Source organism: Phycodurus eques, chromosome 15 (assembly GCF_024500275.1).
Source record: "Phycodurus eques isolate BA_2022a chromosome 15, UOR_Pequ_1.1, whole genome shotgun sequence".
Lineage (NCBI taxonomy): Eukaryota > Metazoa > Chordata > Actinopteri > Syngnathiformes > Syngnathidae > Phycodurus > Phycodurus eques.
The window spans coordinates 2,750,321-2,776,472 of record NC_084539.1 but is presented as its reverse complement, the minus strand read 5'-3'; the positions used below and the strand labels follow the sequence as shown (position 1 = coordinate 2,776,472).

The following is a 26,152-nucleotide window of genomic DNA, read 5'->3' as shown; positions in this document are numbered from 1 at the left end:
GGTACATAGGCACAAACAACAGTCAGGACCCGTCCCTCCACCCGAAGGCGGAAGGAGGCTACCCTCTCGTCCACCGGGGTGAACCCCAACGTACAGGTGCCGAGCCGGGGGGCAATAAGTATACCCACACCTGCTCGGCGCCTCTCACCGTGGGCAACTCCAGAGTGGAAGAGAGTCCAACCCCTCTCGAGAGGACAGGTACCAGAGCCCAAGCTGTGTGTGGAGGCGAGTCCGACTATATCTAGTCGGAACTTCTCAACCTCACACACCAGCTCGGGCTCCTTCCCTGCCAGAGAGGTGACATTCCACGTCCCTAGAGCCAGCTTCTGTAGCCGGGGATCGGATCGCCAAGGTCCCCGCGTTCGGCCACCGCCCAGCTCACACTGCACCCGACCCCTATGGCCCCTCCCACAGGTGGTGAGCCCATGGGAAGGGGGACCCACGTTACCCTTTCGGGCAGTGCCCGGCCGGGCCCCACGGGTGCAGGCCCGGCCATCAGGTGCTCGCCTTTGAGCCCCACCACCAGGCCTGGCTCCAGTGGGGGACCCCGGTGACCCGCGTCCAGGCAGGGGAAAACGAAGTCCATTGGTTGTCGTCATCATTAGGGGTCTTTGAGCCGTGCTTTGTCTGGTCCCTCACCTAGGACCTGTTTGTCATGGGTGACACTGCCAGGGGCATAAAGCCCCAGACAACTTAGCTCCTAGGATCACTGGGACACACAAACCCCTCCACCACGACAAGGTGACGGCTCAAGGAGGTTGTGAAACCAACCTTTGGTTGTGAAACCAAAACAACGGAGAAACCTCAAAACCAGACAGATAGAAAGCTCAGTGAGGAGTGTGTCGTTGAAAAGTGAAAAAGGCCTAAGAAGCTGTCAAAAGCTGACAAAGAAAAATACAGGAGAGTTTGTATGTCCCTGTTATGAGGAGTTTCAATCGATTGAAAGATTGTTGCAAGATGAAAAGTCTAATATAAGAATATCTTTCTATTATTTTCTTTCCGTATGTTTTGGTCTTTCTTACAGTCTACGCTGCCTTTATTCGATAATGCAATACAACCTGTGATGGGGTAAATGGTATTATTAAAGCATTCCACCTTTTAATATTTTCATTTATAGAGTTTTTGGAGCTATACTTGTTCACGTAACTGTGTTAAAGTGCCTTTCACACAATGACATAGCATGGCTGATTATTTAAATTGTATTATTTGTTTTTTTTCCAGTGCGAGTCACTGTGACTACAAGAGTCAAAACTAATTATTTATTATTATTATTATTATTATTATTATTATTATAGTAATGTATGTATGATGAATTATTATTATTAATTATTAACTATAATGTTACATTTTGTCCTTGGCCAGGCTTGATTGACTTTACAGTTATTGGTGCAAAGTTGTTAAATTGTTGTTAAATACTGCTGACTCATTTATTTTCACTTACTAGACAAGTTGTAGTGGTTGGTTTTATTAAAAGGAAGATTTCAAACCAGATTTGTTTTGTTTTAAGTCAAATACAGTATATTACAAAAATACTTTACCTTTTGCAGCCATGATAAATATGCTATCTATCTATCTATCTATCTATCTATCTATCTATCTATCTATCTATCTATCTATCTATCTATCTATCTATCTATCTATCTATCTATCTATCTATCTATCTATCTATCTATGAAATCAGACAAAAGAATACTTTAACCCAGTGTGTAAATATATTCTCCTCATACCATGACTTGAGGAAGATTCTTTGCATTCCCTCTTTCAGTTTGGTTTAATCTCTCTTTTGAAAGTGAATTGGAATATTTATTTTGCTTAAGAGCGGGTTGATCATAAATTAAACAAATTTATCTGTAACTGTAATATTTCATAAAAGGCTGAAGCACAACTTAAAAATACATATGCGCCCATCTGTCTTTGAAATCCTTCAGCTTAACCAAACTATGGTTTTCACCAACAAAGAAGGAATGATAAGGGCTTTAATAACTGGACATCTTGCAGACTAGTCATCCATCCATTTTTTATACCGCTCGTCCGCATTAGGATAGCAGCTGATTTTGGGCGAGAGGTGGGGTCGTCAGAGAGCGGTCGTCGGCGATCACAGTTTCATATATATATATATATATATATGTGGTAAATAATAACTATAAATAACACCCGGAGAAAAGCCACACAGACACAGAGAGAACATGCAAACTCCACAAAGAGATGTTCCAGCAGAGAGCTGACCGGACCTGACCGAGAGGCGGAGGGTTTTTAAGGGCATAGAGAATGATAGAATGTCACACTGCCTTCTTAACCCATCTGCGGCGTCCCCAGGCAGATTAAGTTCTATACAAATCACTTTCTGAGGAGAAATGGATTTTTAAAAACGTTCTTTTATTTTTTCAATTAGGTAAATTATTCCTTTGTCAATTATACTGTGTACTGTTTAATTGATTTGGGTAATATTGTTTTGAGAACAAACTACTCCCTATGGTCTACACTTCAGTTTTCACATCTTTCTCCGTCTGTTCCACTCAGAGCCCGGTGTAAACCGAAACCTGCAGTTTCTCCAGCGTCCTTTGAGAGTAACTGCTCTGCTGGGAACCGATGCCGTGCTCGAATGTTCCGCCTCCGGATACCCCACTCCGAGCATTCGGTGGCGCAGAGGAGAAGAAGTCATCCAAACCTGGTACGTCTGTGTTCTTATTACGCGTGAATTTTTCCAAAATGGCACATATGGGGTTCATTACACACTGATCATTTTGTAATTCTCTTGCAGCGATCAGTCAAGATTTTCAGTAGCGGTATTACATAGTCCTCATTTCATTTCCAGCCAAGCAGAATTATTTGAACTTGCACGCTCTATAAAAGGAAGCGAGTCCTTTGGATATGCAAATCACCAGTGGCGGGTTGCGGATTACTAATGTCACTGAGGGTCAGCTCACTGGCCTTGTGATGATGATTTTTTTTCATGTTATTAAAAACACACTGATACTGAACTGCTCCATCCGATGTACTGTATATATCACAGTTGTGTGCTGTTAAATTGCATTTTTGTGTGATATTGATGGTTTCTAAAATTGTGACGTGATCGTGGTGGTATTAACAAAGTGCACCACTTTGCAAGCACTATTTGAAGCTCCTCTAATCACTTCAACATGGTTCCTTGGCTTCATCCATCCATTTTCTGTATCGCATATCCTCAGTAGGGCCGCGGGCCTATCCCAGCTATCTTCGGGCGAGTGGCGGGGTACGCCCTGAACTGGTCGCCAGCCAATCGCAGGGCACATATAAACAAACAACGATTGGCACTCCCATTCACTCCTACGGGCAATTTTAGAGTTTTCAAGTACCCTAGCATGCATGTTTTTGGGATGTGGGAGGAAACCGGAGTGCCCGGAGAAAACCCACGCAGGCACGGGGAGAACATGCAAACTCCACACAGGTGGAACCCCGGTCCTCCGAACTGTGAGGCAGATGCGCTAACCGGGTTATTTAATATAATATATACAGTAGGATATTATAGATAACATATTATTGATGATTATACAGGGGTTTTGCTTGAGCACAAAGGTAGCAAATACTGTATTTCTGTGAACATTGCTTCCATAAAGAAAAATCCATAAATATGTGAATTTTCAAATGTGGAACCTGGAAACTTTGGGGGTTGACTACGTAGTTTAAGGAATATCAGCCAACGCTCTTGATTCTGGAGGCCGTGGGCAAATTAGATTGACATGGCAGCACATGGAGGCTGAAATCTACAAAACTTGAGAAAATAGACTGTTTGTCATGGTCTGTGTTTTGGTTTGTTCCATGTTTTCCTGTGTTCCATGTTTGTCGTGTGGTCATTAAGTTGTTGTGTCCACCTGTTCTCATCTACTTTGTGTCGACCAATCAGCTCTCTCCAGCCACTCATGTCTTGTCCAGGTGTTCCTCATTGTCTCGTCTATCTGTTTGTATTTAGTTCCCTCGTTTCTTTCAGTTCTTGTCGGTTCATTGTCGTTGTCACATGTCTTTGCCGTGTCATAGTCGTCAGTTGTCTTTATCATTGTGGTATGTTATTGTCAGGTGTCATTCTCCCTTTCTAATCCACGTCTTACTCACAGATCATAGTTTGTTTCCAGTTTTAGATATTCGAGTGTTTCTTTGTTTCCCAGATCAGTGTAGTCTATGGCACAGAGAATGTACAGAACAGTATACATGGAATTTCCTCTCTAATCAAAAATCGTACATCAACAAACGAGGCTTATACCGGTTGGTAAAACAGTGCACATGCAACATGCAACCGTAAAATAAAATGCAAATTCTCTTCTCCCTGCAGGAATAAGAAGTATTCTCTCTTGGCTGACAGCAATCTGATCATCAGGAGTGTGACTGATGACGACTCTGGCAGTTTTACCTGTACTGCTACTAACAAGAACCACAACATCACTGCAAGTGCAGAACTGAGTGTGCTGGGTGAGAAGCTACTTATTACCTATATCCCTGCATTTATTTTGATATTAACCATATGAGAAGCCTGGAAAATAGGATATAAAGAATAGAGGAAGGCTATTGTGCAACAACACTGAACTAGGCATACCGTAATTCACCCTGAAACATGGACTGTAAAATGTCTGCAATGCTTTAGGTTTTCATTCAAATGACTCCTATTTTATTGTTTTCAGTGATTGGGCGATTGATTGGGCTCAGGGGATCAAGCGCTGTTCCCAAAGTGTCCTATAATAGTAGTGCAACTGAATCAACTTAAACAATAACCTAAAAGACCTCGCAAGGACATAACAAAAGTCCTACAGATACTGTATGTGTGTTCAGTAAAATGTCATGCGACTTTTGAAAGCCCCCAAGGGAAGATACAAAACAATTTCCAACTGGAAACTGTTAACACTCGTACATCCCAAAACTATAATACGAAAGAAAAATGGAGCGAAAATTCATGCTTTTCGCTCCATTGGGCGACACCTCCTCTTACACTCCAGAGTATCCTGGGGGAAAAGAATCACATCCAAAATCAAATGCTGTCATAAAATATGTAATGTAAACCTTGGGTTTGCTTCAGGGGGGTTTCATAAATAAAATACGTTTGTATTTATTGTCTGACTGGCTGCTTGTGGCATACTGTACTGTACACTCTGTTTTAAATGACAAAATATTGGAAGTGAGATGTTCCTTCATTTTCTATTGTCACTGCAAATGACTGTTACAGAACTGTGACAGGCCACTGACGTTTGGCAAATGAAAAGATATATTTCATATTTTCTACACTTTGTCGTGATCCGCTTGAAAGTCATTATTGTGGTTTCTATTTGCCTGAGGCAGATCAGCCGGAGGCACATTCTCTTTCATGCAATTATTGTTGTTCAAAACAGCAAATGAAGGGCCACAATGCCACCGCTCTCAAGTCGCATTGGGGAAATTTGCACCGTTTCAGCGGTAATAGTGGATACAGGAAATAAAACTAGCATGCAAGGAAGAAAAAGTCTGGGGTTAGCACGGTTAGTCGTGACTCCGTACAACTGCAGCAGGCTTGCCTCCTGGAAGTCTCTCTCATGCCAGTCAACAATGCAGCACTGTTAGCTCCTGTCTCATTAGGGATAGGTCTAACATTCCCATGATAACAGACGGGCAGACGGGTTGGGCCACAGGAGCCAGGCATCCGTGTTTTAGAAAGCAAAATAAATTTACTTGGATCGGGAAAAAAATTCGTATGAATGTCGTAAAAGGCAGCTTCGTCAGCCAACCACAAAATATTATCTCTGATCTATGGACCCAAAAATTCCGCTCCAAATCCAGTGTAGCAAATTTACTTCAAGGCCTCAATGTTCTGACAGTCATCTGGTTACTTCTCTAACTATATTTGTGGTAATACAAAGGCAGACAACCAATGATTGAGCGAAAATAATATAGTGATTCTGTTACAAAAGGCAAATATGTTAGGAAGTGGGTTTGGATCTGAGTGTGGTCACATCAGCAACCTGCTGCATGCATTTGACAAAATCACCAGACCAAGCTTGCATCGGATTTTACTTGAAGTTGAATTGATCATTACAATGAGCTTATTTGTTTTTATGAACCAGAGAGTTGAAGTCAAACCGATGTAGCTGCTGTTTGTTTGACTCTCAGGAGGAAATCTGCAAATTTACCGTCAGGTGTTTGCAGTTTCCCCCCAGCTGGGCCTTTCCACTCTTCTGTCCTTTCATGCCTTTGGCTGAGCATCCCCTTAGAGTTTGTGTTCGCATCACATTCATATTCTGTTTACACGCTTATGTCATCAGTCGCTCCCTGCAGACACAATCATGTTATTCTCAATAAGAAGCAGTAGCATCAATCTTCTGATTAGAATAATTGTCTCAGTCAAGTATGTCAACATTAATGCCACACAATAGAAGGTTTTGCTGTTTTAAGGAACAATAAAGAGTCCTCCGTTAATACACTGAGACTCTATATTCGTGACTCGTACAAATGTAGCTCTGTACTTGTCATATTTCTGTGAGGAGGCGGGCTAGACGTGGTTTTGATCATTGTGTGGTCCAGCATACCCCCAGCACATTTAAAACAACTATACACGACACGACAGCCGACGTCAATCTTTATTTTTTTATTTGTATTTATTTATTTATTTTTTGTCCTGTTCGGTCAAGCAGAATGGAGGATCTGTAACCCTTTTATGCCGGAACAGTTGGGTTTTTAAGCTTCTGCTGTGGTTTCTTAGTATAATAACTGATGTTTATTGAGAATCAGAATTGATCAGTCGAACAGAACAAAGTTTCTGGAGGAAAAAGAGAAATGAAGATAAAAGACGAAGCACTAATTGTAAACAGGATGAGAAAAGTAAATCATTACATATCTCGAACAATGAAACATTAGATATGAGTGTTGCATGGGGCTGTTGTGCTACACCCTGTGAGGGAAGGACGGGACAAGATAGAACAGGACAAGAGAAGAAGCATGCATGACAAGGGTCGTGAACCCGGCTGTACAACTGAAGTGTGGTGGGATTGACTATGTAAATTATAAAAGTCTATAGGACGAGAGTGTGAGTGAGGGGATACACAAGCAATTCGCATATTCATGAGTTATTTGTCGCAATAAGTGAGTGGCCCCTCACCCAGCGAAAGAGTCACAGGGGTGTGTGCCTGCGGAGACATGCAAGTGGATTGACACCGTTTTGCATGCACAAAGACTGACAAAACTGTAATCCTGTAATTGCTGTGCCTGCACCGCGGAGGCTGAGGACCCACCCAATAAATCGAGGGGCGGGATCGGGCCCAGGGGTCCACCCGAGAGCTGCCCGGTGAACGGGACACATCCTACACCGAGGGACCCAGGGCGGTCCGCCGGCCCCACCGAGGCGCCCCGACAACTGGCCACCCGGTGGAGGCCGCAGGCCCCAATGCCACCCCCCAGCCAAACCCCGCCCCACACGCCCCGCCACCCGGTCCGACACCCACACCCTCCCGACCCCATACCAGTCCCCCAGGAACCCTTGGATATGTATATGTGCCCAGATGTGACTAGTGAGAAAAATGTATACAGTGAGTGGCGTGAGTGTGTGCGAAGTGAGTGATGAAGAAGCATGGCTCCTGCAGGTCGGGCCCATCAGGCCGGACAAACACCGATAAAGAAGACTGTCCCACCCAGCCCCACAACACCGACCCCACACCCACTACCCACCCCCGGGTGTGGGAGGTGGACCCAACCACCCCCCAAACCAGGCAGGGACAAAAACCCTAAGCAGGCCCCACAGCTCGCAGGGGACCACCCGGACCCCCACGGGAAGAGGAAGAGGTGACCGCAGCGGGACGCAAGGAACGGAGAGAAGAGGAGGAAGCAGGCCCGAGGAGCGACAGGGGGCCCCCACCAGCAGCCAGAGCGGGGACCCAGGCGGGCGGCAGCTGGCACTGCCCCAGCCCCCACGGAACATGGGCGAGTCACCCTCACACCACCAATGCTCCCCGGAATGTCACCCCAGTGGTTCCCCTCCACCCCCGAGATCGGGGAGGAGTGAAGAAATTCCCGCCCCCACAGACGCTGGTACTGCAAACACAGGGACAAGATAGAAGATCCCCACTCCATGCGTGTGTCCTCTCACCATGCAACCCGATCTAAAATGTGAGAAAGAAAAAAACAAAATACGGGGAATAAATAAATAGAATAATAATAAAACAAGAACAACAACCTCGACAACAAAGAATACAGAAGTCAAAAGTTTATTTTCACACTTACAAAATAGTCTTGTTATTGTCAGACGACACACTACCCAGGCAAAGGAATCAAGAGTCTCGATTTGGCATGTTGAGGAAAGGTGACTAGCTATCTACATATATATGTCATTGATTTTTTCGTTCTGCTGATATTTTTTCTAGCGCAATATATTCTATGATGAGATTTAGCCACTGATTGATGTTAATAGCTTGTTTGTTTTTCCAGTTTAATAGAATTGTTTTCTTAGCGGTAGCTAACGCGACGAGTAAAGTTTGTGAATATTTATTAGAGAGGTCGATTATGCTTAAGTCGCCAAGTATGCACTATCTTGGTATTACAAAAAAAAAATTATTACAGACGAATCTAAGGTTTGAAACCATTTAAATGTGGGTTTAAATGGAATCATTGAAAATAAATAATTTATTTGAGATAAGGTTTTAATTTATATTGTGGCTATTCCTCCTAGTTGTGATATAGGCAAGTTATTCCAGCGTTTTAAGTCATTTGAGATTTTTTCCATAAGTGGTGTGTAATTTAGATTGGTTAGCTCTTTTGATAAATTTGTGGACCAGCGTAGAGCCGACTTCAATCTTAAGAGGGTTGGTTGCCGGCTAATGAAATAAGTCATCCAGCACGTCTGTCTGCCAGTACATGCCTCGATCAAATCCACCCAAATTGTATTACAGCACACGCGCCAAACGTTAGACGTGGTCCTCGTAGGCGTAAGTTTACACGTACTTTCTGACATCAAAATTTTACTCCGCCAAGCATATCTCCAAGGGCACACACCCTCACTGCACTGCCATGCCCAGCTTGGCGGATGCGTCTGCCAAATTGGCAAACACGGACAGCGAGTCTCGCACTTCCGCAAATTTCAAGATGTGCTACTTATTACACTGAAACACAGTTGTGACATCTACAAAAATAGAGCCCACAATGTTTTATAGACATCTAAGACATGTACATCATACTCAAAAAGGTCCAACTGAAGGTCATTCTTTTTCAATTTACTGAGCATGCGGCAGGGATTCCACATCATGTATCATAGTCACCTGGAATAGAAACATATTCTCACAGCATGCAAATCTAAAATCAAAGTCAAAAAATACATCCACATCATCGGTAACCAAAGCTACACTGTGTGAATAAAGCCTATTTCATGCCCAATTCTATGTTCACTGACTCATTTATGAATATGGGCTGATTTCAAGTCTAGTTAGGCCATTATGCAATGTATAGGGGGATTGGTCGTGTGACCGTAGGATGGATTTCTGCCTCATCAAAAGTTTGGTATGTCCCAAGAGTGATCTCATTCAGTGGAAGCAGAATTATGACTGGATTTCCCAACCTCCAAGCTGTCCCCCCCTCACTGCAAAGAGTAGGTGAACAGCCAGATACTGTAAATGCATACTGCTAAAGTGTGTCAATATGGGCTTGTTTCTCTTTGACCTTTTGGCACAGATGGCACACTCAATAGCTATAATCACATCACTTTGTTGTTAGCCTTGATTTTACCGTTTGCATTCCTCGTCCATAGATGATGGAAATGCCTTCTTCTTGATTTATTTTGATAGCAACAGTTTGAAAGTGCGCTACTGATATCGACGAGATTACTGTGGAACAGTTACAACTAGAATGTGCAGTGTGAGCAGTCAATTCGTTTCTCTCGGACATTCTGTTTGGTGGTAGCACATCACTTGTTAGCTTTGACCTTCTGTGCACTCCAACCTGGCCTGGAGAGCTGATGACGACTCGAGTGTCCGCTGGTTTAAGAGATATTTCTGCAAAGTCTCCTGGAGACTAGCCGGGTCGCCAAGGAGTAGCAGTGAACAAATTTGATTTCATCTGAGGCATTTTGGAGACATTTTTAAGTCTCCAGTCGGTTTTGAAGGTGTCACAGAGACTAATTCTGTCTGCAACTGGAGTTATGTCTCTGTAAGGTCTCCATGAGGTAGTCGCAAGCAATATTTTGGCCTCCTGAGTCACCGCGACTAATCAGCCCTGGCCATCACGCCAATGTCGAGATCAAATAGAATCTCATAAAGTGTCAGTTGGAATTAAAAACTATAAACTGTAAAATCGCAGTGTATGCTGCATCTTTAGAAACACTGTACTGCTTTGCACTTGGTCCAATGTTCTTCTGTGCTGTTGTGGTTTCTCTGATCACACACTACATGTATGTTACTGTAGGTTCACTGAAGGCTCTAATTTGCCCATAGGTGGGAATGTGAGCATCTGTCTACGCTTCGTCGAGCATCTCTCTTTAATTGACTGGTTATTCACCCAGGACATACTGCTTCTTAGTGATTTGTCGGTCACGAACGAAACGGCTCCAAGATCCGGATCTTTGAAGCGAACGATGACAACCAGCTCGTGATTGGGACCCGCTTTCATCGTTCACTGAAGAGAGAGCCCCCACGTTATTGGTCAATATGTGTGCTGCCGTCTCTCTCTCTCTCTCTCTCTCTCTCTCTGTCTTTCTGACTGCGCTGGCCAAAGAGAGGGAGGGGCGGGACCATACACAGCAGCACACAGACGGAGGAAGGAAGTTGAGTGAGAAATAGAGCAAGAGGCCGTGCAATGAGAAGAATAAACGACACGCATTTGAACCTGGTATTAATGAAGGTTTCAGTGTGTCTAATGCCACTGTTGCACATTGTAGCAATGTCAGTCCCTTCTGAGAGAACCTTCTCCAAAACAGGAGGCAACAAATAATTTGCGACAGAAGAAACCAGATCTGCTCCTCAGAGCTCAGCAACTTGCTTTGTTAATGCCAATCTTAACTGTAGGTAAATTATCTGAATGCAGATTTTTTTATTTTACATATTTTAATTTAGATTGTGTTGTGTTGTTTCACTTTAAATTTGTTTAATAGAACAAAATTAAACGCTTAAAATATTATTTGGTTTTTGTATTTTGTTTTATTGTAGCACCAAGTAGCGTGAATGAATAAAGGCTTATTTTTATACAAACCCAATTCCAATGAAGTTGGGACGTTGTGTTAAACATAAAGAAAAACAGAATACAATGATTTGCAAATCATGTTCAACCTCCCGTATTTTCATGACCATAAGGAGCACTTAAAAGTCTTAAATTTTCTCCAAAATGGACAGGGCGCCTTATAATGTAACGCGCCTTATGTGTGCACCGAGTTCCAAAATCTATAAATGTTGTTGTGTGATGAGCGTTCCGCTTGACTGACTGGGAGCATTTCCTGCCGACACCCTGCTTATATAGAGGAAAGGCTGACGTGACTGAAGACAGCATGCGGACGTAAAGGGGGAAGGGTGAACGTGACAGAGGAGGCTAAAGGCACGCCCCCAGTTGGTATATAGTTCCGGTATGTGCATCGGTTTGGCTAAGGACCTCCAAAAATGACTGCCTTTGAAAACTGCACATACGAAGAGACACGCTTACTAAGCACATTTTAAACTGCAATCTATCAGTTACGCGGAGGAACATGGGAATCGAGCAGCCGCGAAAGAATTCAAAATCAATGAATCCATGGTTTGCAAGTGGAGGGAGCAGGAAAACGGGCTTTGCCAAGTCAAGAAGACGAAGCTGAGTTTCCGCGGAAACAAGGCGAGGTGGCCCGAGTTGGAAGACCAACTCGAGCAATGGATTAATGAGCAAAGAACAGCCGGGAGAAGCGTCTCTACAGTCACCATTCGACTGAGTGCAATAACTCGGAGCTCGCCATCCATGCATCAAGGAACTCCAACCGCTGGACATCGGTGTAAACAGGACATTCAAAGTGAAGTTGCGAGCGGCGTGGGAGCGATGGATGACAGATGGCGAACACATCTTTACTAAGACTAGGAGGCAGCTCCGGGCGAGCTACGCCACAATTTGTGAATGGATTGTGGATGCTTGGGCTAACGTGTCTGCTTGCACTGTTGTTCGAGCTTTCGTAAAAGCCGCCATCATTTCTGAAGAGCCGCACGGCAACAAGACTGACTCTGACAATGACGAGAGGGAACCTGGCGTGTTTATGGAGAATTTGCCCAGCTGTTCATTTCTGATACAGAACATGAGGATTTTGATGGATTTGTGGATGAGGGTTGATCAAAAAAATAATGAGTACATTGTTAAATCCTTCAATAAAGTACAACCAAACTCAGTTTTGCTCCCGCTGCCTTTTTAAAAACATTGTTTTATCGTGCATGCATGCTACTTTATGTTTTAAGCTAGCGTATGTTTTATCATGCCTGCGCCCAATAATACGGTGCGCCTTATGTATGTGTTAAATACAGAAATATACCCCGTAACTGAGACTGCGCCTTTTAATGCGGTGCACACTATGGTCGTGAAAATAACATTTAATTGAATACACTACAAAGACAAGATATTTAATGTTCAAACGGATAAACTTAGGCTGCACGGTGGGCGACTGGTTAGAGCATCTGCCTCACAGTTCTGAGGACCGGGGTTCAATCCCCAGCCCCTCCCCATGCCTGTGGGGGTTTTCTCTGGGCACTCCGATTTCCTCCAACATCCCAAAAACATGCATGCTAGGTTAATTGACAACTCTAAATTGCCCGTAGGTGTGAATGTGAGTCCGAATGGTTGTTTGTTTGTATGTGCCCTGCGATTGGCTGGCAACCAGTTCAGGGTGTACCCCGCCTCCTGCCCGATGATAGCTGGGATAGGCTCCAGCACGCCCGCGACCCTAGTGAGGAGAAGCGGCTCAGAAAATGGATGGATGGATGGAACTGATAAACTTGATTGTTTTTAGCAAATAATCATTAACTTGGAATTTTATGGCTGCAACACATTCCAAAAAAGCTGGGACAGGATCATGTTTACCACTGTGTTACATCATATTTTCTTTGAACAACATTCAATAAATGTTTGGGAACTGAGGACACTAATTGTTGAAGCTTTGTAGGTGGAATTCTTTCCCATTCTTGCTTGATGTACAGCTTCAGCCGTTCAACAGTCCAGGGTCTCTGTTGTCGTATTTTACGCTTCGTAATGCGCCACACATTTTCAATGGGAGACATGTCTGGACTGCAGGCAGGCCAGTCTAGTACCCGCACTCTTTTACTACGAAGCCACGCTGTTGTAACACATGCAGAATGTGGTTTGGCATCGTCTTGCTGAAATAAGCAGGGGCGACCATGAAAAAGACGTTGCTTGGATGGCAGCATATGTTTCTCCAAAACCTGTATGTACCTTTCAGCATGAATGGTGCCTTCACAGATGTGTAAGTTACCCATGCCATTGGCACTAACACAGCCCCATACCATCACAGATGCTGGCTTTTGAACTTTGCGTCCATAACAGTCCGGATGGTTCTTTTCCTCTTTGGCCGGGAGGACACAAAGTCCATAATTACCAAAAACAATTTGAAATGTGGACTCATCGGACCACAGAACACTTTTCCAATTTGCATCAGTCCATCTTAGATGAGCTCGGGGCCAGAAAAGCCGGCAGAGTTTCTGGGTATTGTTGATAAATGGCTTTTGCTTTGCATCGTAGAGTTTCAAGTTGCACTTACGGATGTAGCGCCGAATTGTATTTACTGACATTGGTTTTCTGAAGTGTTCCTGAGCCCATGTGGTGATATCCTTCACACATTGATGTCGCTTTTTGATGCAGTGCCGCCTGAGGGATCGAAGGTCACGGGCATTCAATGTTGGTTTTCGGCCTCGCCGCTTACATGCAGTGATTTCTCCAGATTCTCTGAACCTTTTGCTGATATTATGGACCGTAGATGATGAAATCCCTTAATTCCTTGCAATTGTACGTTGAGGAACATTGTCCTTAAACTGTTCGACTATTTTCTCCCGCACTCGCCCCATCTTTGCTTGTGAATGACTGAGCAATTCAGGGAAGCTCCTTTTCTACCCGATCACGGCACCCACCTGTTCCCAATGAGCCTGTTCACCGGTGGGATGTTCCAAACAGGTGTTTGATGAGCATTCCTCAACATTCTCAGTCTTTTTTGCCACCGGTCCCAGCTTTTTTGGAACAAGTTGCAGCCATAAAATTCTAAGTTAATGATTATTTGCTAAAAACAATCAAGTTTAACAGTTTGAACATTAAATATCTTGTCTTTGTAGTGTATTCCATTAAATATAGGTTGAACATGATTTGCAAATCATTGTATTCTGTTTTTATTTATGTTTAACACAACATCCCAACTTCATTGGAATTGGGGTTGTAATATAACGGAAAATATTGCACTAATTGTACATTATTTTTGCATAATAAATTAACTTCAGTAACAAAAAATCTGAAGAGCCGTTCAGGAACCGAAATAGCCGGCTCTTCTTAGTGAGCCGGTCCCAAAGAGTGAGTGAATCAGACTTGAGGTTTTTATATTTAATTTTCACTTGCTGTTTTTTCACTTTGTGTCTCACGATTATCCTGGTTAAAACATTTAATTTTTTTCACCAACAGAGAGAAACGGTAAAATGGTCCTAGTTCACACCTGTAAAATTGACTGGTAATACTGCAATCTGCAGTTGTAGGTCATGTAGGCCATATGCGCCAGCTCACCAACTGCTTGTATTGTGTTTCCAATGCACACAGTATCATCGCATCAGAAGACGTTTTGCAAATTGCATTGCTGTTTTGATGATGACTTTCCTGGGACATTAAGTGAGGATTTGAGACCACACCATCTGGACAAAAGTTAGCTATGTCAACTACCACACTACCCTGTTTGCATTTGAATGCATACATTATGTGCACAGTGTTAATATCAGGACATTTGAAAACATTTCAAACAATTAGTTCACATTTCCTGACTTTAAAATAAATCAGTAAATTATCACTTTCTGAATTTCTTGAAAAAAAAAAAAAATTTCCATGATATAATTTTTTGAGGAGCTATATATTGTCATCAGAAAAAAAAATATGTCCAGTGTCATTTATCATTTTGGATTAAGTTTATTTTTATTTTTTTATAGACTTTATAGACTTTTTATAGACATTATAGACTGATTGCTAGCTGTAGCTTGGTGATAATGTTTGTAAACTCACTCCACAGGGTAGTGACCATGATTAGATGATCAGGATAACTGATCTATGTCATGTCCTATAATAATGAGAGTGACCCGCCTCATTTAGCTGGTTCCTATTAGGGACCTAATGAACCCAGAAAAAGGGAAACAGAACTAACACAGCAGCTATTACTCATGTCACCTCGCATTTCTCTTAAATATATAAATATCATAACAACCCAAGTGTTGTATGAAACGTTGTCCATTAAAAAGCTCCACCTGTGTACAGAATTTAAAGTGTTTTGCACAATTATCTGTCATCTAGTCATGTGAAGTTTCATAATTAGTCATTTGTTAAGTTGTTAGTTGAATGGCTTGGTTCATGTAATAAATGTTACCTCAGAGGTTGTGCCAGTACAATGTATTTTCTTCTCATTTAAATATTGCATCTGTTGCACAGATGGACACAAATAAATCCAGGCATGCGGGGTTTATTTGAAAGTGATCTCCTTTACTTTACAACACTGCAACACACAGCACATCAGCAACAATTACAGCCACATGTGTCGACAATAGCTGGACATTGTCTACCGAATACGAGGCATGAAACTTTACATTCATCCACTTTGCTGTCGCTTACTGCACCACCTCAAAATATGTTCATCCATCCATTCATCCATTTTTCTCCTCGGTCGGGTCGCGGGGGCAGATGCCTTGATGAACTTCAAACGCTCTTTCTATGATTAGCCACTAATACGTTACTGTGTGCTCTGTACACACATAAACATATTCAATTGTATTAGAATTAAATTAAACTAAATAAAATTTATATGGTAGGAAGCATTTGTTAATTAACTTACGAACCTGATATTGTCCAACATTACTACGATGGGACCCACACATAATTACATCTGCCTTTGATTATGATGGAATTGAACAATAAATTCATGACAGCATAATTTTGAAAGTTTGGAAAAATAATGAGAACTTCTGATAAGATTTGATAAGCATAAACTGTAGATATTGTTCACAGTATTTCAAAAACGAGCTGTGGATAACCATAAAATTTCCTTGTGAATCAATATTTATATACAGTTTTTATAGTTTTTTTTTATATCAATATTTATATACAGTTTTATATCTTTATGTATATATAGCAGCAGGTGATGTAATAACGAATCATCATCATCGTCATCATCAACATCATCATCATTTGAATGCATCAAATTCGTTACCCTGCCTGTCAGTAACTCTGTGATGATGGCGTTCAGCGAGGCAGCTTTATATCACGCTGTCTTTGTTTGTAGTATTGTTCGTCTTGCCCTGACTGGTGGCCTTGTAAGCAAAATGTTTCCACAACTTATTTCTATTTCCTTCCAGTCACAAATTTTGTGTACAAAGGTGCTGGCCACTAAGCGCTTTTACAAGACCGGTGCACAAAAACCGAAAACGTTGCATTGTCAAACTGCAGAGTGAATGTACAGTTTGATGTCTCAACTCTAATGTTGCACCTCTGATGCACCAATTTACCGGGATGCAATGTGAAAACGGCTGTGGGGTTCTTCTTCTGCTATATTACAGCCTCAATGAATTACTTTGGATGTAGAACACATTTAGAAAGCTGCCAGCCCCTCCTGCTGTGGTGTTGGCCGGTGTGCTATCGCTACCCAGAAACTGTAGTGCAGATGAGAAGATATGAAAGAAAAAGGAGGCAGGGTCCCAGAGCTCCTGCAGGGAAGGGAACCTCTTCAGTAATCAGAAGTGAGGCTTTCTGTCTGCCAAAAAATGAACCAGGCCAACCAGCAGGTGGAATAAATTGTCAACAATTTTGTCAGATATTTTACTTTGTCACCTATTGTACCACATTGGTGTAAATCACCTTGATTTTTTACATTTTTAATTTAACTTCTACACCACTGTAGTGTATACGGTTAACTAAAAATGTAGTTAATTTAGTAGAAAAGAATAAGATGGAACTAAAATTTTATCTAGCAAAAGGGGCACCACCCCACTTTTTATGTGGATAAAATTTAGGAAAATCGACAGGAAAGATTTTTATCAGTCTCGGAATCTTAAGGTTGCTACAGTTTGTGAAATTTTGATAAGAGTTCAAGACGGGAGGTTTCTTTCCTCAAACCCAAACACACACAACAATGCAGGTAGTGAATTTTATGGAAAATATAATGATCTAACATGGGGAAACAATACAGAAAAAACACATAACAAACAAAGTAGAGACAAACATTGGCAAAGGAAACTGACCTGTGATGTTAGATTGGTAGAATGGGCGTGTAGTGAATGCATATAGCTGGGGATTCCTGCATTTCATACACAAGGTAACTCAATGTGCTTTACATGTGTGCATTTAAAAACAAAGAAAAAACAACTTATAAACATTTCAAACTAAATAAAATTAAAACAGCATACAGTCCAAGAAATATCATTTATCATTTTTTAATATCACTAAAAAGCATGGGAAAAAAGAAGATTTTTTAACATGGACTTAAAAACATGCACACTTGGGGCTGACATCACATCTGTTGGCAACCTATTCCATTTGTGTGCAGCATTATAGCTAAACGCTGCTTCACCATGTTTGCTTTGGACTCTGTGCTCCACTATTCGACCTCAGTCTGTCGATCTCAGAGCCCTACTGGGTTTATATTCAATTAGCATTTCATGCATGTATTCAGGACCTACACCGTTTAGTGATTTAAAGACCAATAGCGGAACTTTAAAATCTATTCTAAAACTGACTGGAAGCCAGTGTAAAGACTTTAGAATTGGAGTAATAAGCTCTGACCTCTTTGTTCCGGTCAGAACCCAAGCTGCAGCATTCTGAATGAGCTGCAGCTGTTTAATGCTGTTTCGAGGGAGTCCAGTCAGAAGACCATTACAATAGTCAAGTCTACTTGAGATAAAAGCATGGATAAGCTTCTCCTGTTCTGCTTGACACATGCAAGCCTTCACTCTGGATATGTTCTTCAGATGGTAGAAGGCAGTTTAGTAATTGATTTGATATGACTGTTGAAACTCAGGTCGGAATCTATCAGAACACCAAGGAAATGGTCTTTGGTTTTTAAGGAGAGTGACTCCAGGTATTTATTAACAGCAATCCTCATTTCTTTATTGCCAAAAACAATGATCTCAGTTTTGTTGTGGTTTAATTGAAGACATTTTTGGCTCATCCAGATAGTTATCTGTTTTAGACAGTGACACAACATCTCAATTGAACTGCAGTCATCTGGAGACACTGCTAGATATAACCGTGTGTCATCTGCATAGCTATGATAGTCAAAATTAAAGTTCTGAAGAATTTGACCGAAGGGTAGCATATAGAGGCTGAACAGGACGGGTCCGAGAACTGACCCTTGAGGGACCCCATAGGTCATTGCCATTCGATGAGATTGAACACTTCCAAAGGTTACAAAAAACTCCTTTCCTCCAGGTAGGACCTGAACCATTTAAGGACTGTTCCATTTCGTCCTACCCACGTTTCCAACCTGTTCAGCGGTATATTATGATCTACCGTATCAAAAGCCGCACTGAGGTCCAACAAGACCAGAATTGACACCTTTCCCGAGTCAGTATTCAACTTTATATCATTTAGCACTTTGATAAGAGCAGATTCTGTATTGTGATGAGTTCGGAAATGGTTGAACTTCAGCAGTTTTTAGTGCGTGACAGAAAACCAGGCACAGGCTGACGTCTAATTGAGGAAGAGTTTATTCTCAAAATCGAATGAGCTGGATTGTGATAGGATATGCAAAAGAATTAAAATATATGTATTTACATTTTGGGGTAAAGACTAAAATATTGGCTTGAAAAGTTGGTGAGTTGTAATTTGCCAACTTCCTCAGTATGTAGATGCATTTATTCCCAGGTATGTACTGTATGTAAATTCAAAAGATGTTGGTAGTGGGAATACATTATGGTCGCCAAGCAACCATACATTTTCAATCACTCACAGGTTTGTGCTTGTTCATGAATAAGATTTTGACTAATGATGGTTCAATGAAACTCTCCATTTGGGTGCACATAGTGTAGAAAACTGCTGGACTATAAATGATTTCAAGAAACATTTATGATATAAACCCTAATTTGCCAACATCCGCAGAGCTGGTGATTGCGTATGGCAGTTACTTTAATTGCATTCAGACTAGCATCCAAAACAAGGATTGCATTTTTTTTCTCTTTGGTACCTTGTTTTAGCCTCGGCAGTGAAGGCGACATCTGCAGGAGCAGTCCCCTTATTGACCCGCGTTTGCTCTCTCAACACAATGTTTAGTTTTCTGTTATACCCATAAAGCTGCCTGTGAAGGAGTCTGTACACTATTGTTGTTGGACAGAACTCTCTCAGTTTTTATAACCCAACCCCCAATATCACGGTGAGTTTGTATGGTTACGGATTAAAGCCTCTTCGGTCTTGTACGTTCAGACTGTTTAATCCATCTCAGTCTGTCCAGGGTAGTACCCCTCCTCACTACATTCTGCCTGACTGCAGGTTTTTAATGTGGCTGCCCAAACCACCCAGTTGATGAATCAAATCAACCTGATGAGTCCCTTTGTGTTTTAAGCTTTGTAATCCAGGATTTCAACTCAATCAAGTTACAGAGGGGGAACGGGACTTTACACAACCTTTCAGTGCGGCTCAGCCCGATTTAAATCACCTTGGTTATCGCTACCTATCATCTTCTGTTGGAGTTTAAAGTAAAAAAAGTGATCAAAAAGGGACTCAGAATACTAAATATGACCTTGTGGAAAGACATCTTGCCCAGATTGTTCTAAACAGAACAAATGTGTGCTCATCAGTTACAGACATCTGTTCATATTTACCATCTGTCTCTCTTGGAGTGGCAGACTTTGGGGAAATTTGGAATGAATCTTTGAATTGTGATTCCTCTTACTGGATGCGCTGTTCTTGTCTAGCATTTGCAATCCTCCAATATTTGGGATATTTCTTGTCAGAGTTAATATCAGATTTTATACAGATTTTGAACAGTGCCTATGTTTTAATTGTTAATTGTGGTTTGTTGTTGTGTTATAGCTTCCGCACTTATTGAAAAACACTACTTCACCTCAGAAAGCACTTTAACACCAAATGCAGCTGTAATAAAGTGCTGTCTATGCGAAGGAACATAACACTTAAACCACAATGAAAGAATGAATGAATATTCTTTTCTAATCGAATACGAGCTTCCTCCACATTGGTATTTGGCATACAGGAGGTCCAGAGTTTGATTTCCGTTCATTGCACAGTCCAACAAGTGTTAGTCATTAGTAGATGCGAGAGAGCAACATGTCTCCACTTACCACAATGAGGGTGCCGGGATGATGAAATTGTAATTTCGCGATCACGGTGTGCATGACATCACTCGCCTTGACTGCGGGCCGAAGTTTGAATGTAAACAAACGTCTGCAGTTTTCGAGTTAAGTTTTTGTCCATTGGTGAGTAACACGAATACGGAACGAATGGTTCACATTCACATCCCCTGTCCCATTTAGTCCTCTCTATCACTTTTACTTTACTTCATTTCAGCGGCAGCTCTCGTCCATCTCCATATCTGTGCCAGGCTACATCCCTCGCCGAGTGGAAACTGGTCCATGCTGGGGTGAAACACCTCGTTTGTCTCATTGTAGACAATATTCTGTGCAAAAAACAAAAAAAATAAAACAACAACAAAAAATATAATGTACTGCTGTGAAAAAGTATTTGCCCCCTTCTCAAATTCTTTGAATTTTGCATAGTTTCCCGACTTTGATCTTTATCATCAAACAAATGTAAATATTTGACAAATATAACCCAAGTGAACTTAAAATGATTTTTTTAAATGCTGATTTCATTTATTAAGGTGTGAAAAAAAATTATTCATGTTTACCTGACCCTGTGTGAAAAAGTAATGCCCCCCTAAACCTAATAACTGCTTGGTCCATCCTCAGTGGATGGATAAACAAATGAAATCAAGCGTTTTCTGTAACTGGCAATAAGTCTTTCACATCTCTGTGGAGATATTTTGGCCCACTTTTCCTTGCCGAATTGTTTGAATTCAGCAAAAATGGAGGGTTTTCGAGCATGAACTGCCTTTTTAAGGTCGTGCCACTGCGACTGCATTTGATTTAAGTCTGGACTTTGACCCGGCCACTCCAAAACTTTCATTTTGTTTTTTTAAGCCATTCAGAAGTTGACTTGCTGGTGTGTTTTGGATCGTTATCCCTCTGCAGAACCAAAGTTCGCTTCAGCTTGAGGTCACAAGCTGATGGCTGAACATTCTCCTTCAGGATTTTGTGTTAAAGAGCAGAATTCATGGTTTCATGAATCATTAGCAAGTTGTCCAGGTCCTGACGGAGCAAAGCATCCGAAGACCATCACACTACCACCACCATGTTTGACTGTTGGTATGATGTTGGTTTCTGAAATGCTGTGCGACACTTACGCCAGATGTAACGAGACACCTTCCAAACAGCTCAACTTTCATCTCATCAGTCCATATAATATTCTCCAAAAGTCTTGGGAATCATCCATCCATTTTCTGAGCCGCTTATCCTCACTAGGGTCGCGGGCGTGCTGGAGCCTATCCCAGCTGTCATCGGGCAGGAGGCGGGGTACATACACCCTGAACTGGTTGCCAGCCAATCGCAGGGCACATACAAACAGACAACCATTCACACTCACATGCACACCTACGGGCAATTTAGAGTCTCCAATTTATGCATGTTTTTTGGGATGTGGGAGGAAACCGGAGTGCCCGGAGAAAACCCACGCAGGCACAGGGAGAACATGCAAACTCCATACAGTCGGGGTCCTCAGAACTGTGAGGCTGACGCTCTAACCAGTCTTCCACCGTGCCGCTCTTGGGAATCATTCAGATATTAATTTTTTTTGTGTCTTTTTTCTTTTTTTTTTGCAAAAGTAAGACGAGCCTTGATGTTCTGTTTGATCAGCAGTGGTTTTTGCCTTGGAACTCTGCCAGGGATGCCATTTTTTCCCAGTCTCTTCCTTATTGTTGTGTCATAAACACTGACCTTATCTGTGGCAAGAGAGGCTCGCAGTTCTTTCGATGTGGTCCTGAGTTCTTTTGTGGCCTCCTGGATGAGTCATTGCTGTTCTCTTGGGGTAATCTTTGTAGGCTGGTCACTCTTGGGAAGGTTCACCACTGATGCTTTTTCCATGTGAGGATAATGGCTGTCGTTATGGTTCGCTGGAATCTTAAGCTTTAGAAATGGCTTTGTAACCCGTTCCAGACTGGTACATGTCGATTGCTTTATTTCTCGACTGTTCTGGAATTACTTTGGATCGTGTCATTTTGTTGCAGCTTTTTTAGATCTTTTGTCCGACTTGATTTTGTCGGGACAGATTCTGTTAGAGTGATTTCTTGATTGAGCAGGTCTGGAACTAATCAGGCTTGGGTGTGATCAGTGAAAATTAACCAAAAGTTGTGATTAGCCACAATTAACTTGTGCTTTAATAAGGGGGTAATTTATTTTTCACACAAGACCAGGTATTTTTTTTTCTTAAAAAAAAACAAAAACAAAAAAAAACACAATTTTAAGTTCACTTGGGTTATATTTGTCTGACATTGACATTTATTTCATGATCTTAAACATTAAAGTGGGAAAACTATGCAAAAATATAAACATTTTAGAAGGGGCCCAATACTTTTTCACGGCACTGTATATATATTATGGTTAAACGGCTTTAATAGTGCAAACACAAACAGAAAGGGTGAAAAGTGTAAATAAAGATGAAAGTTGTAAAGGGGCTGCTGTATCCCAGGCACACACAACGAGTGCTGATATTTTCCACTAAAGAATGTCACAGCTAAGAAGGCTGTAAATAATTCAACAGGTTAGCATGACGCAAAACCAACATTAAAGGATCAAAAATGGTGGAAAAGTACAAATAAAGGAGAGAGTCCTTATGACGTGCTGCTGACTTAGGCTCCAGTTTACCTTTGACCCTGAACAGGATAAGCGGTAGATAATGGATAGATGACTCACCAATCTCAGGACAATGTGATGTTTATATTTTAAAATACTTTATAATATTTGTCTGTATTTCACTGTTGCCTGGTATTGGCCAGTCATGGCACTCTCTCAGCCTGCTTTGGTTTTTTGTTCTGGTTGTTATCATGTTTGTCAGCTTCCTTCATCTTTCCTTCCTATTGTTTGTCAGGGGGGACTTCCTTCTCGTAAGCTTTAGCTGCTCTCCTGACAGACAGCTCTGGCTGAGACAAACAGTTAAGATTGGCCTCAGGTGTCCCAGCCTAGTTGTGTCTCTCAGCAGGAACATAAATACGCTGGGCTGTCAAACCGCATGGGCTTCAGAGTTTATTACCCATAGTAAATACAACCCCAATTCCAATGAAGTTGGGGATGTTGTGTTAAATACAATGATTTGCAAATCATATTCAACCTATATTTAATTGAATACACTACAAAGACAAGATATTTAATGTTCAAACTGATGAACTTGATTTTTTTTAGCAAATAATCATTAACTTAGAATTTTATGGCTGCAACACATTCTAAAATACCTGGGACAGGTGGAAAAAAAGACTGAGAATGTTGAGGAATGCTCATTAAACACCTGTTTGGAACATCCCACAGGTGAACAGGCTCATTGGGAACATGATTGGGTAGAAAAGGAGCTTCCCTGAATTGCTCAGTCATTCACAAGCAAAGATGGGGCGAGGTTCACCTCTTTGTGAACAAGTGCGTGAGAAAATAGTCCAACAGTTTAAGGACAATGTTCCTCAACGTACAATTGCAAGGAATTTAGGGATTTCATCATCTACGGTCCATAATATCATCAAAAGGTTCAGAGACTGGAGAAATCACTGCATGTAAGCGGCAAGGCCGAAAACCAACATTGAATGCCCGTGACCTTCGATCCCTCAGGCGGCACTGCATCAAAAACCGACATCAGTGTGTAAAGGATATCACCACATGGGCTCAAGAACACTTCAGAAAACCATTGTCAGTAAATACAGTCCGGCGCTATGTCCGTAAGTGCAACTTCAAACTCTACTAGGCAAAGCAAAAGCCATTTATCAACAACACCCAGAAACGCCGCCGGCTTCTTTGGGCCCTGGCTCATCTAAGATGGATGAGCTCATCTAAAATTGTGGACGTCGTGTCCTCCGGGCCAAAAAGGAAAAGAACCATCCGCAAAGTTCAAAAGCCAGCATCTGTGATGGTATGGGGCTGTGTTAGTACCAATGGCATGGGTAACTTACACATCTGTGAAGGCACCATTAATGCTGAAAGGTACATACAGGCTTTGCTCCGCTGTGTGCTCGTCACTTCGTGGTGAGCGGTGTTCTGTTATTGGACTTCTGTGCTCATCACGGATTGTCCATAACGAACACCATGTTCAAGCATAAGGGTGTCCACACGTGCACTTGGCACCAGGACACCCTAGGACGCAGTTCGATGATCGACTATGTGGTCGTGTCTTCGGACTTGCGGCATGTCTTGGACACTCGGGTAAAGAGAGGGGCGGGGCTGTCAACTGATCACCACCTGGTGGTGAGTTGGTTCCGATGGTGGGGGAAGATGCCGGTCTGACATGGCAGGCCCAAACGTTTTTTGAGGGTCTGGTGGGAACGTCTGGTGGAATCCCCTGTCAGAAGGAGTTTCAACTCCCACCTCCGACAGAACTTTGCTCATGTTCCGGGGGAGGCGGGGGACATCGAGTCCGAGTGGACCATGTTCCGCGCCTCCATTGCCGACCGGAGCTGTGGACGTAAGGTGTCTGTCGTGGCGGCAATCCCCGAACCCGTTGATGGACACCAACAGTGAGGGATGCCATCAAGCTGAAGAAGGAGTCCTTCGGGCCTTTTTGGCCTGTGGGACTCCTGAGGCAGATGATGGGTACCGGCTGGCCAAGCGGAATGCAGCTTTGGTGTTCAGTGAAGCAAGAACTGGGCATGGGAGGAGTTCGGTGAGGCCATGGAGAAAGACGTCCGGACGACTTCGAGGAAATTCTGGTCCACCATTCAGCGTTTCAGGAGGGGGAAACAGTGCACCATCAATACTGAGTATAGTGGGGATGGCGTGCTGCTGACCTCGACTCGGGATACTTCAAAGACCTCCTCAATTCCACCGACACGCCTTCCCATGAGGAAGCAGAGTCTGGGTTCTCTGAGCCGGGCTCTCCTATCTCTGGGGTTGAGGTCGTCGAGGTGGTTAAAAAGCTCCTCGGTGGCAGGGCCCCGGGGGTGGATGAAATTCGCCCGGAGTTTCCTCAAGGCTCTGGATGTTGTAGGGCTGTCCTGGTTGACATGCCTCTGCAACATCGCGTGGACATCGGGGACAGTGCCTCTGGATTGGCAGACTGGGGTGGTGGTCCCCCTTTTTAAGAAGGGGGACCGGAGGGTGTGTTCCAACTACAGGGGGATCACACTCCTCAGCCTCCTTGGTAAGGTCTATTCAGGGGTGCTGGAGAGGAGGGTCTGTCGGGAAGTCGAATCTCAGATTCAGGAGGAGTAGTGAGGTTTTCGTCCTGGCCGTGGAACAGTGGACCAGCTCTACACCCTTGGCAGGGTCCTCGAGGGTGCATGGGAGTTCGCCCAACCAGTCTACATGTGTTTTGTGGACTTGGAGAAGGCGTTTGACCATGTCCCTCGGGGGGTCCTGTATGGGGTGCTTCGGGAGTATGGGGTACTGAACCCCCTTATACGGGCTGTTCGGTCCCTGTCCCTATCCGGCAGTAAGTCAGACTCGTTTCCGGTGAGGGTTGGACTCCGCCAAGACTGCCCTCTGTCACCGATTCTGTTCATAACTTTTATGGACAGAATTTCTAGGCGCAGCCGAGGCGTAGAGTGGGTCCGGTTTGGTGGCCTCAGCATTGCATCTCTGCTTTTTGTAGATGATGTGGTTCTGTTGGCTTCATCAAGCCGTGATCTCCAACTCTCACTCGAGCGGTTCGCAGCTGAGTGTGAAGCGGCTGGGATGAGAAACGGCACCTCCAAATCTGAGACCGTGGTCCTCAGTCGGAAAAGGGTGGCGTG

At 42.8% G+C, this 26,152-nt stretch overlaps 1 protein-coding gene across 1 annotated transcript in view; it reads left to right on the top strand.

The window, feature by feature from the left end:
- Positions 1 to 26,152, top strand: part of dcc (DCC netrin 1 receptor) — a 310,603-nt gene that overhangs the window by 95,502 nt on the left and 188,949 nt on the right. Inside the window, exons 4-5 of the mRNA XM_061698483.1 lie at positions 2,521 to 2,671; positions 4,307 to 4,443. Coding sequence (XP_061554467.1) covers positions 2,521 to 2,671; positions 4,307 to 4,443 — 288 coding nt within the window. The remainder of the gene's footprint in view (positions 1 to 2,520; positions 2,672 to 4,306; positions 4,444 to 26,152) is intronic.